The sequence below is a fragment of the Camarhynchus parvulus genome, chromosome 4A (assembly GCF_901933205.1).
Source record: "Camarhynchus parvulus chromosome 4A, STF_HiC, whole genome shotgun sequence".
Lineage (NCBI taxonomy): Eukaryota > Metazoa > Chordata > Aves > Passeriformes > Thraupidae > Camarhynchus > Camarhynchus parvulus.
This window is the reverse complement of record NC_044600.1, coordinates 4,847,304-4,863,835: the sequence shown is the minus strand read 5'-3', so window position 1 is coordinate 4,863,835 and position 16,532 is coordinate 4,847,304. Positions and strand designations below refer to the sequence as shown.

General features: G+C 42.4%; 1 protein-coding gene across 1 annotated transcript in view; it reads right to left on the bottom strand.

Annotated features, from left to right (window-relative positions):
- Positions 1-1,003: 1,003 nt before the first annotated feature.
- Positions 1,004-16,532, bottom strand: part of BRWD3 (bromodomain and WD repeat domain containing 3) — a 50,352-nt gene continuing 34,823 nt past the window's right edge. The window contains exons 25-40 of the mRNA XM_030967315.1: positions 16,243-16,350; positions 15,069-15,193; positions 14,783-14,865; positions 14,242-14,353; positions 13,783-13,844; positions 13,542-13,697; positions 12,753-12,873; positions 12,143-12,268; positions 11,978-12,059; positions 11,369-11,425; positions 10,891-11,031; positions 10,520-10,672; positions 9,509-9,672; positions 8,922-9,019; positions 8,322-8,480; positions 1,004-7,126 (exon numbers count right to left, since the gene is read on the bottom strand). Of these exons, the coding sequence (XP_030823175.1) occupies positions 6,339-7,126; positions 8,322-8,480; positions 8,922-9,019; positions 9,509-9,672; positions 10,520-10,672; positions 10,891-11,031; positions 11,369-11,425; positions 11,978-12,059; positions 12,143-12,268; positions 12,753-12,873; positions 13,542-13,697; positions 13,783-13,844; positions 14,242-14,353; positions 14,783-14,865; positions 15,069-15,193; positions 16,243-16,350 (2,535 nt within the window). The 3' untranslated portion in view covers positions 1,004-6,338. The remainder of the gene's footprint in view (positions 7,127-8,321; positions 8,481-8,921; positions 9,020-9,508; positions 9,673-10,519; positions 10,673-10,890; positions 11,032-11,368; positions 11,426-11,977; positions 12,060-12,142; positions 12,269-12,752; positions 12,874-13,541; positions 13,698-13,782; positions 13,845-14,241; positions 14,354-14,782; positions 14,866-15,068; positions 15,194-16,242; positions 16,351-16,532) is intronic.

Here is a 16,532-nt window from a genome sequence, read left to right as displayed (position 1 = left end):
TCCCATCAGAGAGGAAATGCCACTGGAATCAGCACAATAAAGTGAAATGTCAAATAAGTCAGCAGATTAATGAGGGGAAAAGTCAAAATAGAATGACAGAATCCCAGAATCATTAACGCTGGAAAAGGCCTCCCAGACCACTGAGTCCAACCTGTGCCCAATGCTCACCTTGTCCCCAGCCCAGAGCACTGAGTGCCACCTCCAGTCCTTCCTTGGACATCTCCATGGGCGAGGATTCCACCTCCCAGGGCAGGTCCTTCCAATGTCTGACCACCCTTTCCAGGAAGAAATTCCTGCTGAGAATTTTTATTCCATGTATTTATTGTCAGCACCTGCCCCTGGCCAAGCGCAGATCCCCCCCTCGGCAGCTCTACACAAACCCAGCCCCATCCACCCCCAAAATCCCTGTTTAAACAATGTTATCACTGCTATTTATCAAGGGCAAGAGCAGAGGAGTAATTCCTTGTTTCCCATGAAATATCCCTTAGGTAACAGGTACAACCTTCCCCTGGAGCTGTCACCCCCTGAACCCACCCCTGTCCCACAGTGGCCGAGGGACCTCGTCCAGAGCCTCCTCCTCCTCCCCTGCTTCTTTCATGGCATTTTTAGCCATTTCACAGCACTTTCAGGCATATTACCCTTCTTCCAAGAAATCATTAGCTACTTCTACCCTTTTTTCCCAGAAAAATGGGATTTTGGAGCCAGACTGGATGGTGATGGGGGTGAGGGTCTCCATCCCATCCTGCTCAAGACCTTCACAGTGTATAAAAGTTTCTCTATCCATTTATAAATAAAGTTTCTAAATCCAGTTTATAAAACTTCCAATTAAAACTATAAAATTAGCCAGTTACATCAGAAAGCAAATTTTTTTAACCTTAAAACCTCCATTCTACCTACCTTTTTTTTTATTTTTTACCTTCCAATGTATCAACTACTCAGGAAGCAATGCAAAACCAAAGTAACAGTTTCTCTTTTTATTTTTTTTTATTAAGACAATCCCACAGCTGGAAAATGAAACATCCTAGATTACATCAGTGACTTCAAAAAAACTCTAGAAAAAAATCTTTACAAATTTACATTTGTACAATACAAAAAACTAACAGCTCATTGCATATAAATATTACATTTGGTCTGCCAACATGTGGCATCAAAATCCCTGAAGTATTCATTAAAGGGACCTGAGATAGCGGATGTGAAGATATGGGCATAAATATCACCTGAAAAAAATAATATAGAAAGTAGACATAATTCTAATAATTTTGTGCATTTTTGGAGTATTTTAAATCTAGAACACGACCTGGAGAGCCTAAATCATGTGAATTTTGCTCTCACATCAAGTGGTATTTCTACATGAAATCTGCTCTAATGACTCATGGAGGAATGAAGAGCCTGAATTAGTATTTCTACAGAAAAATAATCCTCAGACATTGAGTTCTGAACACACCCGAGCAGCCACCACTCTCTGAGGAAGAATTTTAGGAAGAGAAATGGCAGATTTGGATTTTACCTGTGAATATTCCGGCAGGATTTCACCCCCCTGCCTCCCAAACAGCTCCTCACAGACCCCAAACCCAGCAAGATCCGCAATGCTTGCCAGTGAAAACCCCCAAACCCAGGAACTGCTCCTGATTTCCCACTGGTGGAATTATTTCCCAACTATTTACACATTTGCCAGCTCCCCAGCATGGCTGCAGTTACTACCAGCAGTAGTAACTCCAAGTGCTTGGTTTGCCTTGGAAGTCTCACAGACTCGGATCAGGTACCCACATCCACACACAAAAATGTATTTCAGCACCATTTTTAGAACACTAGAGTTAAGGCTGTGACAGCAATTCCCACTGGAAATCTAAATTTTTCAGGGATTCATAGCACAGTTGTGTGAGTTCGCTGTGGGCCGAACACGACGTAGTAAAAATATACAAGCTTCCAACAGGTCTTTGCATTTCTAAGACTAAAAAAAGACGAGTTTTAGACTAAATTTTGCAGGCTGTTACTTACTGTACATAAAGGAGTTTTTTTACCATGTGTAAACCTCGGATATATTGAAGAGTTGAAAAGTCTCTGTCGCTCATGCGCAGGGATTTGCTATAATACACATTGTAAGAACAAAACAACAGCTCCCTACCTATTAAATATAGAGTTAGCCTTGGAGGGTTAACTGCTCCTTCAGGAAATCATCAGTACTTTATAAAATTCTGCAGGATGTGTTTTAAATAAAAAGATAAAATTAAGACATGTAAACACACAAAGACGTTTTTAACCCATGGAATTCATGACAGGACGCTCCAGATATCAGGACACAATATCCTCAAACGTGCAGCTGTTCACTCTTCCCTGGTGTTCACCACTCAAAGATGGAATGAATCAAGTTTTTATCAAAAATTAGTGATTTAAAATGATTTTTTTTTACATTGATATTCTGTTATTTGGAGCACAGAGACAATCCTGATAGATCCAAATGCTTTGCAAGGGTCATCTTGTTTTTGGGAGTCAAGAGAGCCTCCAAATATTTTAATTTTTAAAAATTAATTAAAAACTCTGGTGCCAGCTCCTTTCCATGCTCTCTCAACTACTCAGTCCTTCTGCTTCCCCACAGGAAAAGCAGCTGAGATAGACATTGAGGAAAACATTCCAGGAAAATGAAACTATGCAAACAGGATGCAGAATTTGAAGTAGCCAAAAATCCTCCAAAAATTATTTCTCCACAATTCTTTTTAGTTTTTGTGTCTGCAGGGTGGGGGTGGTTGGGATTAGGGGGTGGCCTCTGCTTGGCTGATGGAGAAAGGAGTGATGGAAAGAGGGAGGAGGGATAAAACTGCCCAAATCCATCCAAGTTCAAGCACCAACAGAAAGATTTGGATTAAACCTAACAGCCTGGCAGCCGAAATAAAATTCATTACGATACCCAAAGTTTCCAAGAGAATAAATAAACAGTCTATAAAAGGAAACTACAGGACAGAGGTGGGGCATGGCAAAGAGGAAAATAAATGGTGATGGAGAAAATAAAAAGCAGGTGAAGTTTGGGCTGAATAATGGAATTATTAAGGTTGGAAAAGGCTCCAAGATCATCAAGTCCAACCTTCAACCACATCCCATCCCGGCCACTGAACCACCAAGGGCCACATGTGCTCAGTTCTTCAATGGTGACTCTGCCACCTCCCTGGGCAGCCTGTTCCAATGCCTGACCACTCTTTCCATGAAAAAATTTCCTTAATGTCCAAGACAATAGCACCTCACTACTGCCAAACAAGCTCTGCCATCCATGCCCTGGTCTGGAGAGAAAGGGGAGCTGCAGGGACAGTGGATTGGGGCTGGGAGAAGCTGAGAGCAAAGACACCCAGGATTTCAGTCCTGTCTCTGCAGGATGGAGTGTGGGGGCCTGGGGCCTTTCCCAAGGTGTCCCCAAGGGCCCTGAGGTGCCCCAGCAGTCGGGATTGGATCTGCCAGTGGGACATCTCAAGGGAACAGAGGCACCAATGCCCAAACATCTGCAGGAACTGAGGAGCTCCTGGCCTGCCTGCTCACCCCAGGAACCCATTCACAATCAGACCTTAAATCCCATTCCTTGGGCAGAGTCTGGAGTTTTTTGTTGAGAGTGCAAGGAAAGACAGCACATTCCTGACTCTGCAGTCTGCCCAGAGCTCAGCTTTTGGTTGGTTTAAATCACTTTAAATCCTGCTTCTGCTGCACCTGGTGGGCTAATCCTAAGTTTAGCACACCGATAAGTGGCTCCTGATAGGATTTGGGATTTGAGAGCATCCAAGTTCCTACAAAAGTGTAATTATTCCACAGAACTATGAGAAATCAACTGCCCAACTCAGAGAAAGAATCCAGACACAAATCCAAGCAAAAAGAACAGCTCTAAACCCAAGTTATTTGTCATGCTTATAAAAGGTTCTCATGCACAAAAAAAAGAAGCTTTTTTTTCAATTTTTACACTAAATTTTGCTGTCCCAGCACCCCCTGCTCTAGCTCATAGTCATGGGACACAGTAATACTTACGCCACAGCAAAGTGATGCTTCACTGGTATCTTCACAGTACAGAGAAAAGATACAGTTAAGAACATATTTAATCTTACTCTAATTGCTGCTAAAATACACCAACTTATAAAATGATTTCTCTGGAATCCCTGTGGTTTCTCTCTCCCCGACCCCTACACAAAATAAATAAGGAATAAGTGGATTTTCGGCCAGTCAGAAATAGAGGAAAAAAGCATTTCTTTTGCATTTCAAGCTTTTCAGGCTTTAGGATAGAACCCATAGTGTTTACATTAGCTCACAGGACTGATCTAAGGGATATGATTCCAACTATGGACTGATGCATACATGCTATTCCTGGTTACCATATGTAAAAAGACCAATCAGTCAAACAAATAATACATTTCTTATAAATATAAATGCGTGTATATATATACAGATATATGAGAGAGATGACAGGACAGGTGTTTATACTTTAAAGCCCAACACAGAACTAGGAGAGCCTCTGTACTTGGTTTTTTCCCCACCCCCCATCAAAAACCAAATCAAGTCTAGCAATGGATTACAGCTGATTCCAAACATTCCTTACAAAATAAAAAGTGTGGGTTTTGTACTGTACCATAAACTCATATTAATGAGCAATTTAGGATATACTCTCCTCCATCACAAAACTAAACCTCTGCTTTTTTTATTTTCAAGTCATTTTTGCATCTATCTAGGATTTTTTTTGGAAAGCGAGATAAAATAGCTAGTGCTTAATATAGAAAGTCAAAAATTAAATTCCTTCTGCATCTGAGAATATACATGGGTCACTCTTTGCTGCCTGAGGTTTTCCAGAATTATTGACCAAGCTGTGCACAGAAGAACTTCAGGATATTGGATGAAAGCTTAAAAAAAACCTAAAAACCTTGAAAAAACTCCACTGGAACTTTGTAGTCTGTTCTCTCTGTAACCTGGCTCTCAACTGTCAGACACGGGGAGGAAACTGGAATCCCACATCTATTCCAGGAGAGCCCAGGAAGGAAGGAAGAGGCTGCTCACCTCCAGCTCAGCCCACGCCACCGCCGAGGTCACCGAGGAGGCAGAGCAGGGATCTCCTCACCAACTGCACTACCACTGCCAGAGGATTTCAAGTCAGCATTTCCCAGGACAACAAGAGCACAGTGCAACAGGAATTCTCTTCTGGAAGCTTGAGACACAAGAGTCAGTCTGGGGGGGCGACAGCTCCCTCAGCCCCTCCGAGGGGCCGGCGGGCCCAAACCACATTTGCATGGAGCACGGGGCAGTGGGGCCAAGCAGCCCCTCTGCACAAGCAAATCCCCACCTGCCCCAAACATCTCTGAGAACCACTGCATTTGTTTTCATGGTGGCAACACAAGGAAGATACAGCTACTCACAACTTCCACCCCTCTACGCTCCTTCTCGCCTCTTCACCATGCTCTGAATAACAGCATCTATTTTCTTTTCAGTTTCCAGTAGTTGTAAATAAGAGGTAGCTGAGCTACTATTAAAAATCATGCTTTGAAGAGGAGGAACCTTTCAAATGTTGAAGTCACCCCTTTAGCTGCACAATCTCGATTAATACTATAAAAATATGAGAGGACAAAAAGAAAATAGATGCAAGTAACTTTTGCATTTGGCACCTTTTGTCTAGATATTCATACTTCTCAAGTATTCTCTTTTTAATAAAGTTAATGCACACATAGGACACACCACATCAAAGGTTTGCTACATATTTACAAGGCACCAACCCTTTGTCACTGCTTATACACGGATAAAGAACCGATAGAAAGCACATCAGGACCCCCAAAACTGTAGTATGAACATACTTCAGTTCAGCACAATTCCATCAACGTTTGGCCTGGGAAGATTAAAATAATCCAGATCCTTCTTACAATATAGAAACTGTAAACATTTTATAGCTGCCTTTAGGATTGGTGTATTGTGCAAAAGTTATAATTATTACTGTGTCTAAGGATTTATGGCAGAAACCACATAAAAACTCTGTAAGAAGGTGCTATTTCTATAATACAAAAACAAAATGAGGGAGAGAAGTCATAAGCGTGACTCGAAAATGTCATGTTCTTACTGAGAAGCTGGAAGCCTCTGTAATGTGATGAACTCGTAGTGTGTGGGGAAGAATTTCTGTAATTTAAGGCCTAATGACTAAGGCTTGTTTTGACCAATGAAGTGTGGAGATCTGAAGCTTTAAAACAAACACAAACTGACAGGATGGAAAAGCACCACTGTGAAACGTGAGTGGAGTCCCCGCACAACTTGCTTGGTAGAATTTCTGGTAAAATCCCTGCAGTAGAAGGCCATTGAAGTTCTTTTAAAATTGTTCCAAAGTTTTCCATCTGTCAATAATTCCATCCCATGAGATGGCTGACCCTGGCTTTTTCTGTCATTTTCCGCACCCTGCCTGACCTGGAAGTACCAAGGTTCAAAGGATCCTCGGTGTGCACAAAATTGTCATTGTCGGAGTCGTCGTTGTACAGGACAGTTCTCCTGCCCTCGTTCCTGGTTTTGATCCGAGGGGGTCGGCTGAACCTCCCTCCGAACACATTCTCCCCAAACTGTCCCCCAAAGAGGTTTTCAAACTCATCGTCGGCCAGCCGGGCGCGTTTTGCTCTGGTGGCTCCTCGCGAGGCCCCTCGGCCTCCTCGGCCTCTCCGTCCTCCCCGGCCGCCACCTCTTCCTCTGCCGCAGCCTCTTCCACCTCTGCCCCCTCGTCCCCCTCTGCTCCACCTGCCCCACCTGCCCCATCTGCCCCTCCTCCCTGTGCCTCGGCCCTGCCAATTCCGTTTGCCCCCGGTGAGTTTCCGTTTGATTTTGCGTTTGGGTTTTTTGGATTGCACAACTTTGCTGTAGTCGTGGTCGCCGTCGATGTAATCCTGGTCTGTCCTGGACGTTGATTCCGAGTCGGAATCAGAGCCACTTCTGCTGTCAGAACTGGAGCTGGATCCCGATTCCCCACTTTCTGATGAAGACAAACCAGACTTTTCCTTTAATTCTCTCTTCTTTTCCTCCTCCTCCTCTGCCTCCTCCAGGTGCTCATCCTCTTCGGAGGCGCTCAGCAGCTTCCTCTTGACTCCTGCCCGGGGTTCTCTGCCATCCCCGTTGGTGAGGGGCCCATCAGGAGAGTGATCTAAGCAAAATAACAAAATAACCCCATCAGCATTACACCACAGCCAAACAGGACACAAAAAGTGGGATTTGCTGCAGTTGCCTTTGGGATTCTCTTTGGCTGTCTCTGAGGTGTGCTCAGGAATGATCCACTGGGAATTACTCACCCTTTATGTGCTGTGGACACAAGCAGGTGCTCTAAGAGGAAAATCTACTGAAGTAAACACAGTTTTTACCTGGAAGCAATGACTGTAAACTCTCCTGAGCAAGAATTCAGTGAAGATCCAGGCAAAACAGGAGCCTGGAGTGACCAGGTTGGACACAAACATCTAAAACTCAGTCAGGTGAATCCTACCTGGGGTGCCAAGGCAGGAAAACTCTAAAATCCATTTCAAAACTATACATACACATAAATAACACTGTGCAAGCAGCATTCATTCCCTATCAAATGTTCTCAAAAGGCTTAGTCCAGGGAATATTAATGGAAAGCATAACTCAAGAAAGTCAATGACACAAGAAAGCGTACAAGGATTGCTGAACACCTTAAATGAAAAGTCAATAAAGTATCTTGCTGGCTTGGGACCCAAAATCCTCCATGTTTTCAGGGTTATGAATGTGACAATGAAGATCAAATATCTTCTTTAAGACAGGAAAAGCTCACCTGCAGCATTCAGCACTGCTACAGCACAGGAGTGTGGACTTGGGAAAGGCTCCAAGGTTTAGGAAATGCCCATGTAGTGCCCACCCTGGTGGAAACTGAGTAACTCATCCCCCAGATTACCACACCTGAACTGTTTCCCTTCTTCTGTTTTGCATGTGAGAAAAATATTTAAATATTTTTGTAAATTTTTTTTCGTCTTTGGTTTCAGCTTGATTAATAAAAGGTGAAGGTTTTGGGATAGGGATTCTCTTGGTTTGTTTGCTGTCTGTAATTCCTGAAGGAACTATAGGAGTTTGAGAGCAATCAAGTTTTCCATCTGGAAAGATTTTAAAGGACTTTAAAGCTTTAAAGGACTTTTTAAGATGTACATGGAATCATCTGCATTCCACACCTCAGAAAAGACACCACAGAGAAAAGGAGCAAAGTAAATTCGATTTTTTGGTATGGTTTAGGAATATAAACAATGCTACACTGAGGCAATAAACATCAGACAGAAGCAAGATCTTTCATCTCTAGTGAAACCAGTCAGTCACAGCACAGAATTATTATTTCTCACCTTGTTTCACTGGTGTAGATTTGCTCCTGACTGGTCTGCTTTTCCCTGGGTCTATGGCATTTCCACTCCGGCTCTGTGCATTTGAGCCTGATGAAGATGGTTGACCCTCCAGCTCTTCACCAGTGGCTGAACCCAGAGGTTCTTCTGCTGTATCTGAAACTTCAGACAGGACAGCACAAGGGGACAGGGTGATTTTTATGCTGTTTACAGGGCTGTGTCTGGGGAGGTTCTGTCAACAGCTCAAGTCAGGGTAACCTCACCAAGCTGCTCTGCAGCCATGGAAAGACAGATTCCTCCTGAGTGTAACCCCAAGTAGGATTAATTTAATTAATTATCCTTCACTGCTGTAGGAGAGAGGCCCATACACAGGAAGTCTGAGCATCTGTCACTGGAATAATTCCTATCATGGCCAGACCCAGATTCCCAATTCCCTGATCCTTCCCGAGGACTTCCCAACAGCCAAACTCAGCTAAAGCAACCTACAGACAACACATTTGAGGACCTTGCTCCTTCAACAGGCAGGTTTTGCATGTATCTCATGAGGACAAGACTCAAGCTGCACAGACAAGCTGCTCTAAGAGAAAGGCTGGATTTCCTCACCATGAGATGAGACTGAAGAGTTAGTCCTGGTCAGGGGCAGTGAGGTATTTTGGTTGGGTTTAGGTTGAATCTTCACTTGCTTCTGTTTCCCTTTTGGGCTGCAAACATAGAATACCCCAAAGAGAGAAATCTGTTATCACCACAGACTCAAATATAAAACTGATTTCTCCTGCAAAGTGATCCCTTCTTCCCAGGTGTGATAACACTGAAAATAGTTACACCACATTGCTGTCTGCTAAAGATATAGGAGTTTGCAGGGACAAGGTTTTATCCCCCCTTTTAAAACCATCAGTTTACTTAGATAACGTATCAGATGAAGGCAGGGAAGTGTTACACAACATTTTTCATCAGCTAAAAGGTAAAGAGACAACTGATCTTTCATTTCCTCCAGAGGGAACACTTGTAACCACATCATCTTTCACTTGCCAGAATTAGAAACTACAAATTTGAGCATGATTTTATCTCCCAAAAGAGCAAGTTCATCAGGAAATGAGCAAGACTGCTGCTGGTTATTCCCAGAAGCACATCTACCCATTCCTCTGGAATGGCAGTGCCAGCCAGGCTCCCCATCACCATCCCTGCTTTACCTGGATGCTCTGCTGGTTGAGGGGGAGCTGCTGCTGCTCCTCAGCCGTTTTCGGTACCGAGGCCTTTTCCTCTTCTGGCATTGCATTGCTGACTTGTACTCAGAGATGATGTTTTTCATGTGATTCTCAAATAAGGCAGAGAGTCGAAGGGTCATGCTGTAAATCTGCAGTGAGGAAAAATGGTCAGGCTTATTAGAGTTGAATAACTTGAAGATCAACCAAAAAACCATCAGAGAGATGGCCAGACTTTGTAGCACAAATGAAAAATTCACACTGATGTTCCACTATGAGGCTCTTTACAGATTATTTCCTTCCATGGTCCATGTGTACTCTTGCAACAGAAAGTGTTTTCTTAAAAGGATTTAGTAACAGTACAAAGTATTTCCAGAGTTGAAAGAAAATGATTTCTGGATTACTGGAATACAATCCCCTTTGTCAATCCCCATGAAGCATGGAAGCAGGCCTTAAGATAACTTGAATACCGAGGGAAAAACAATTGGATTTCACATCTCCTCATCTTTGTTTTTGCACAGTTCACATCCCTGGTGAACTGTCCTTACACCACCCTTACAGAGCTACAGAGAAGCAACCCAAAATGTCCTCATTTCTAATTTCTGTAAACCAGATGTCAAAATCTTTAAACCACTTTCCTGTCCTCTTTCTAGGCCTTGCTTTTGTGTAGCCTCATCCACAACATGTGCAGTTATCAAGCTGATAACTTTGTTTACAGGGATAAATTATTGAAAAAAATAAAAGCAACTGGTGACCAGTTTTCTGTTACAAATATTGCAAGGAACAGCTGCAAAAGTACCATCGTCCCAGATGAAAATGGATGTTAGAAGTCATCTGGGAGAGCAGAACAAAGCAAGTTGATAACCACAGAATTGGTGTATCCTGGTTATTTTTATTACACCAAACAGTGCTTTGCTCTTCAGACCTTATTTCATGTATTTTATTCATGTAGGGCCAAGGTCTTTGTTAAAAAACCAGACATTAAAATTTATCACTTACACGAGACTTTTTATTAGGAGTGTAAGCTTTAGAGTTGCAGAATATTAAACGAATATCTTTGTAGAATTCCAAGGGACTGGTGTAGTTTCCTGCTTCCAAGGTTTCTTTCACAGTGCTGAAGTCCATGGGAGTGTCTACAATATCTCGATAATCCTGTGAGAACATACAAGAGAAAAATCAAAGCTCTCAAATCCCACAGCACTAACATCACCTCAGTGCTCATCCAGTGGCCCAAGTCATTAGTTTACTTTCAGAGCTGTTGCAGATAATTCCCTGAAAACATCAGCTAATAAAGGGAGAGGACAGAGCCATGCCCAGCATGGATGTTCCGCCAAAGGAGGAACAATTCTGGGTGTGGAAGCTGCACTTACAGGGTAAGAGAAGAGATCAACAGGCTGCCTGAAAGGCTCTGAGTCCTCTCGTTCATAAATCAGGTTTAAGAGCTGCTGGCACTGCTCCTTCCAAGCATCAGCACTGGCTTTCATGGGCTGCCTCTTCACCCTTCGTCTCACCTGCAGGGAAACAGGTATTGCAGATGGTATCACAATATTCACATTGCTCCCTTGAAGTTCCTACTAATCTCCCAGCATTCTGCAATTAAAGTATTACCCAATTAAAAACAGAAATCCAGGAAGATTAAAGCAGAGCTGATGGCACAGCAATATGCAAATGAGACAAATCAAACAAATTTGCCTTCTCTGGTCATATATAACTCTCAAACCCATGAGAAGCTGCAATATTTCAGCTCCAGCCTTGTTATATTTATCAGCTGCATCGAAATTTGATTGCTGGAGATATTTTCTTACAATCGAATTTAAAAAAAATGACCACAGCAGAAATTTCACTCACTCGTCTCTTCCCAGAGGAAGTGCCTGGAGCATCAGAATCCACATCCACTTCTGCCACCTAAAGGCAAAGGGAATGATCACACACAGGCAGGTCTGGAAAACCCTCAGCCATGGAAAAAGGGTTAAAAACCAGCCAGCAACAACCACAGGGCACTTGCCAACAGGAACTACAGCACATTTCAAACTGCACTGAAGGGGAGGAAGAAGGTGTCAGGAGAGGGAAGCAGCTCAAGGCAGTGATATCCACCCTGGATTCTACCTGACATTTCACCCCAGGGATTAACTGATGGGAAATGACACAGAATTACATAAGGAAATCAGCTCTGCTGCCTCGTTGACAATGGAGAGCTGTTGTCCTTCTGACTGAGTAACAGCTCCACTTCCCGGCTCCCCTCATTACTCATCCTTCCCACAAAACATCATGTACTGAGACAAGATTAAAGACAGGCAGTTCCAAGAAGCATTTTTACTTCAGGGAGCTTATTGTCTCAGGTGAGCCTAAACAGCCTCATCTCCAAAACTCAGTGCAATTACCCATAAAATAAAGACTCAACAAAAATCAACATTTCTTTCATGTGCTGAATTTTAAAAAGGAAGGAAATGATCTTACCTCCTCTTCCTCATCAGTACTGCTCAGGTCTTCTGCTTTCACCTTGTTGTAGATTTCTAATATATCAGTACAGCTCTGATCTCTGCAGGACAATGACAAAAACCAAGGAACACAATGAAGGATCCCAGGAATTGGAGCTGTGGGGTCTGTGAGGTCCAAACTCACCCAATGAAGCGGAGCAGGACATCTGTCACAATTTTGGCTGCTTTGACTATGGGGCTGTCTGGCTCGTTGAAAGTCCTGGCATTGTGTTCAATGTATCTTACCTCCCACATCAGAGCAGAGATTCTCCTGAAAAATAAACAAAATTTAAGGAATGGGATGGACAGGAAGGTGTATGTTATTTTTCTTTGGTAAAAAATGGAATTGGGAATTCAGATCAAGCAGAAACAGGTTGTCTTCAGAGGGGAAAATAAGAGCAGGACATTATTTATTCCCAAATTAACTGGGAAAGCTGAGATTTCCAGCATCATTCAGTCTCCTTCTGGCAACTGCAATACAAGCAAAGCCCCTGCTCAAAGGCAGCAGGGATGGAAACAAAGCAAACGTGCTCTGCCTCCAACACAGAGCCAGACTCAGGGCGTTCAACCAACACGCCAGATCCAGCTACAGCAGCTTTTGCCTTAACATGGCCAGCAGAATTTATTATTCAGGAAGACTCACTTTGCCCAAGGCCAATCTGATCTTCTGCAGTTGCTGAAGGGACCTTAAACAGCATTCAGCTCCACATAATAATAATAAATGCAATAAATGTCAGCTACAAACCCAAACTCACCTATAAAACCTGTTTTCAAGCCTCCTCCTGATGGTGGTGAGGTCAGTTGGATAAGCAACAACAGTGCAATACATGGGATAGGCACTAAGGTCCACTGGAACAGCAAAGGGATTAGAAATGTCTGCAAGAGAAAAGACCACAGTGATTTAGATGCCTCCAAGGGATGTTCCACCAAGATTCCTTTTACTGGTTTCTGGGGTTTCTTTCGAAGAATTCAGCAAAAGCAACACAGATCTACAGCTGAGAATGTCATTACCCACAGGGCAGGGTTCCTCCTCTTGTACCATCTATTCCTGCTCTTGAAAAAGCACTTTTTGTTTAAATATCACTTCTGAGATTTGTGTGCCAGCAGCCAATCTGACTGAAAGGAACGAGGCATTTGCACTTACAACAGGAATACCACAACATGCAACACTGAGTAAGGACACAGACACGTCCTGGGTGTAAACAGAGGCAGAATTTAAAGCACAGTGTGCTATTAAATGGTTACAAACCAGTTACAAGAAATTTGGAGGTGAGGGTATTTAGGGAGGATTTGCTGGTTGGGTTTGAGGGGCTTAATTATGTTTTGCTCTTTCACCTTTAGATATGACCCACTGGGGAAGCTCCACTGAAAGAAATCAGGTGAAGCCCCAGGAAAAAAGGGACTTTAGCTTGGAAACTGAAATATGAAATTTAAAAGGCTCTTTTCAGTAATTTAGTTGAGTACATTCCAAGTCCCAGCACTCTCCAGTCCTGTGCCACCTCCCTGATATTGTTAATCCTTCCCCCTTTTCTCTCCAAACATACCAAGGGAAAGAAGCTGCTCAATCCCTCGGATTACTCGTTCACATTCTTCATCTCTGGAATGGGCCCCCCACTCTCCCTCCTGGGGCTTGTAGAGAAGAGCTGTCAGCTCCTCTGGGGTCACAGGAACTCCAGCACCGACCTCCTCCGGATAAGCAGCTGCAGAGGAACAATTCCAGAGCGTAAATGCAGGGCCCCAGAGCTGTTTGCTTTGTGCAGGGACAGGAATCCAACACACACTTACTTCCTTCTGGGATTGGCTCCATGTCCCATGGACTCATCCTCTCTCTTTCATTGTTGTCCCAGCTATTAAAAAATTCATTCAAATGCACAAGTTAGAGCTGAATATAAAGACACACCTTTTCTTTTATTTGACCCAAAAGGTCACTCCAGTTAGGAATCAAGACATTCCAACTCCTTATTTTCCTCTTGTGTCTCCTATACAGTCACTGCACTGCTGTTTATACCAGAATTGTTGCTTTAGGAATAAATTCAAAAATTAAATAAGTAAATATTCAAAATATTCTAAAATAAATAAATAGTAAGTAACAATTAAGAAGTACAATATGTGAAATTAAATAAGTAAATAAAGTGTCTGGTTATGTATTTAAATGGAAAAAGGGATTCTAATTCTTGAGGTTCTTGATCCCATTTCTGAAGTTCTCTGAGTTGTGCAGGAGCCCCAGGACATGGCAATACTCACTGGACACTGTAGCACTGGAAGGAACTATCAGGATATTCTGCCTGGAAAGGCTGCTGACTCTCCACAGTCCCAAACCACCAGGCATCATCAATGATACTGCGAAACCGATCCCCTGCAAGGGCAAACACTGCACTCAGAAAAGAACAACATCAAGAATTGCTAAATATTTCCTTTCAGAGAATCAGCTCCCTCTTTTGTGAACACTCTACTTCCATCCCTGCATTTTGCACCCCAGGAGTTGAGCCCTTGCCCTCAGGGCAGGATTTGCCCATCTCTGGGAATTACCCACAGCTGCCTCACACCTCAGATCCCAACAGATCAGGAGATTCTCCTGCTATCACTGCTCTTGGAACAGTTTCTCTCATTTCTCTTTTTTTCTTTGCTAGAGGAATTGCAGCAAACATCAAGTAAAAGTTTCCAATAATCTTTACAATATCACGTGTGTATAGTCCTTTACATCATGTAATAAAGACAGTGTGTCCCATTAAACAGCTGCAGAAATGGTGCAAAACACATGGAATTGGGAAAAAAAAAACCTCACCTATTTGCCAGTTCCTTTCTTTGGCTTCATTATAAAACTGATGCAGCACAAGGAAATCAATAACATCTGGCATATCATGGTACCTTCAGGAAATAAGACCAAAAAAGTTATTATTATCTAGAAATGCAGTTCTAGATGAACTGCACAGTCCTCAGATTCCATGCATTTGGGATAACCATTACTGCCATCATCATGCCTTGCACAGGAAATCAGAAAGGAGGAGGGGGCAGCTTCTACACTGCAAGGAAAGCTCTTGAAGAATGTCACCAGCATTCCAGTGACTTACTTTATGGAAAAGGATTCTCCTGTCATTTTGCCTGTGATTGGATCCAGGAATGCAAGCTTCAAGCAGCAGAGTGTGGGAGGCCCAACTTCATATTTAATTCCTACAGTCTTCACAAATTCTTGTTCCTAGTTAGCAAGAAGCACGGAACAGCATTATTTTACCTTGCCAACAACAAAAATACCAATTTTTAAGTGAAACATATTAATAAAACCCAAGTATGTTTCCACTCTACAGCACAGGTAATTTCACCCATTAATTTTTCTTTCCCAAATACTACAATCAATCACTGTCATCCCAAAAAGAAAAATGAAGAAGCTCATTCCCTTGGCAGGTTTGTGAACAGGATTCCTACAAATTATTTAAGAAGGTTCTAAGGAACAAACCAAGTTTTAAGCACACCAAAGGTTCTCCCTGACCTACCCCAGGGCCCTTCAACTCTTGCACAGTGGGAAAAAAGGAAATTCTTCCTCTGAAAATGGAAATTCCACAATAGCCTTTATATTCATGTCCTGTCAAAGCCCATCCTAAGTGAACAGCTATTTCCTTTTCCTCACAAACTGATGTTGCCTTGGAAAATTACAGCTGGAATCACTGAATATCTGGGACTGGTAACTGGGCATTTTCCCAGTAAAGCAATTACTTTCATTAATAGAATCACTGGCATGGTTAAATGACTATGAGCACGGATATGGGCTCTTCTCTTGACATGAAATCTGAGGAAAGCAGGTAAAAATAAGGCAACACTGTGGATGAAGGCTTGGGAACTCATCCAAAGCAAGATCCAGTGTTTCAGAGAACTCCTGCAAACATTTAGGTGTTTACACCATGATTTCTTACCACAGCATTAAAAACAAGAAACAGAACCCAAATGCTCAGGTCACTGTAGAGTGGTGAGAGAACCACAAACAGCTCTGCAGTGCTGGGTTCTGAATTAATTCAGTGTTCAGGAAAAAATAATTTGTGTGGAAAGAGATCCCTGAGAATCAAATCCAAAACCCGGAAGTGAACAGATGTAAAGACTTTGTGTTAATAAAAACTAACTTTAGTATTTACAATTAAAACTTTGATATAAGCATTTTAAAGCAATCCTTTCTTTACATTTTTCATGTTAATTTTTCATGTCAGTTTAACATTACAGAGACATGCAGCTCTTTGAAGTATTTCTTGAACTTACCCTGAGTTCCATTTTGTTCCATGGTTGTTTTTGCATGTTAATACTGTAAATTTTGGCTTTCCTCACTGCCCTCACATAAGCTTCATGGCCCTGCCTAAAGTAGATGATCTTGAAAGAGAAAAAAAAGGAGAAAATTAAGAGAGAAAAAAAGAGCAAATGAGAAAAGTAGAGCAAATTATTTTAATGATTGTGCTCCTCCTGTTCATAATACCAGGTCTTACCCCTTTGAGAACACATTGCACACTTATTTATTTCATCATAAAACACTCTTCTAATTAAAAATATTTCTA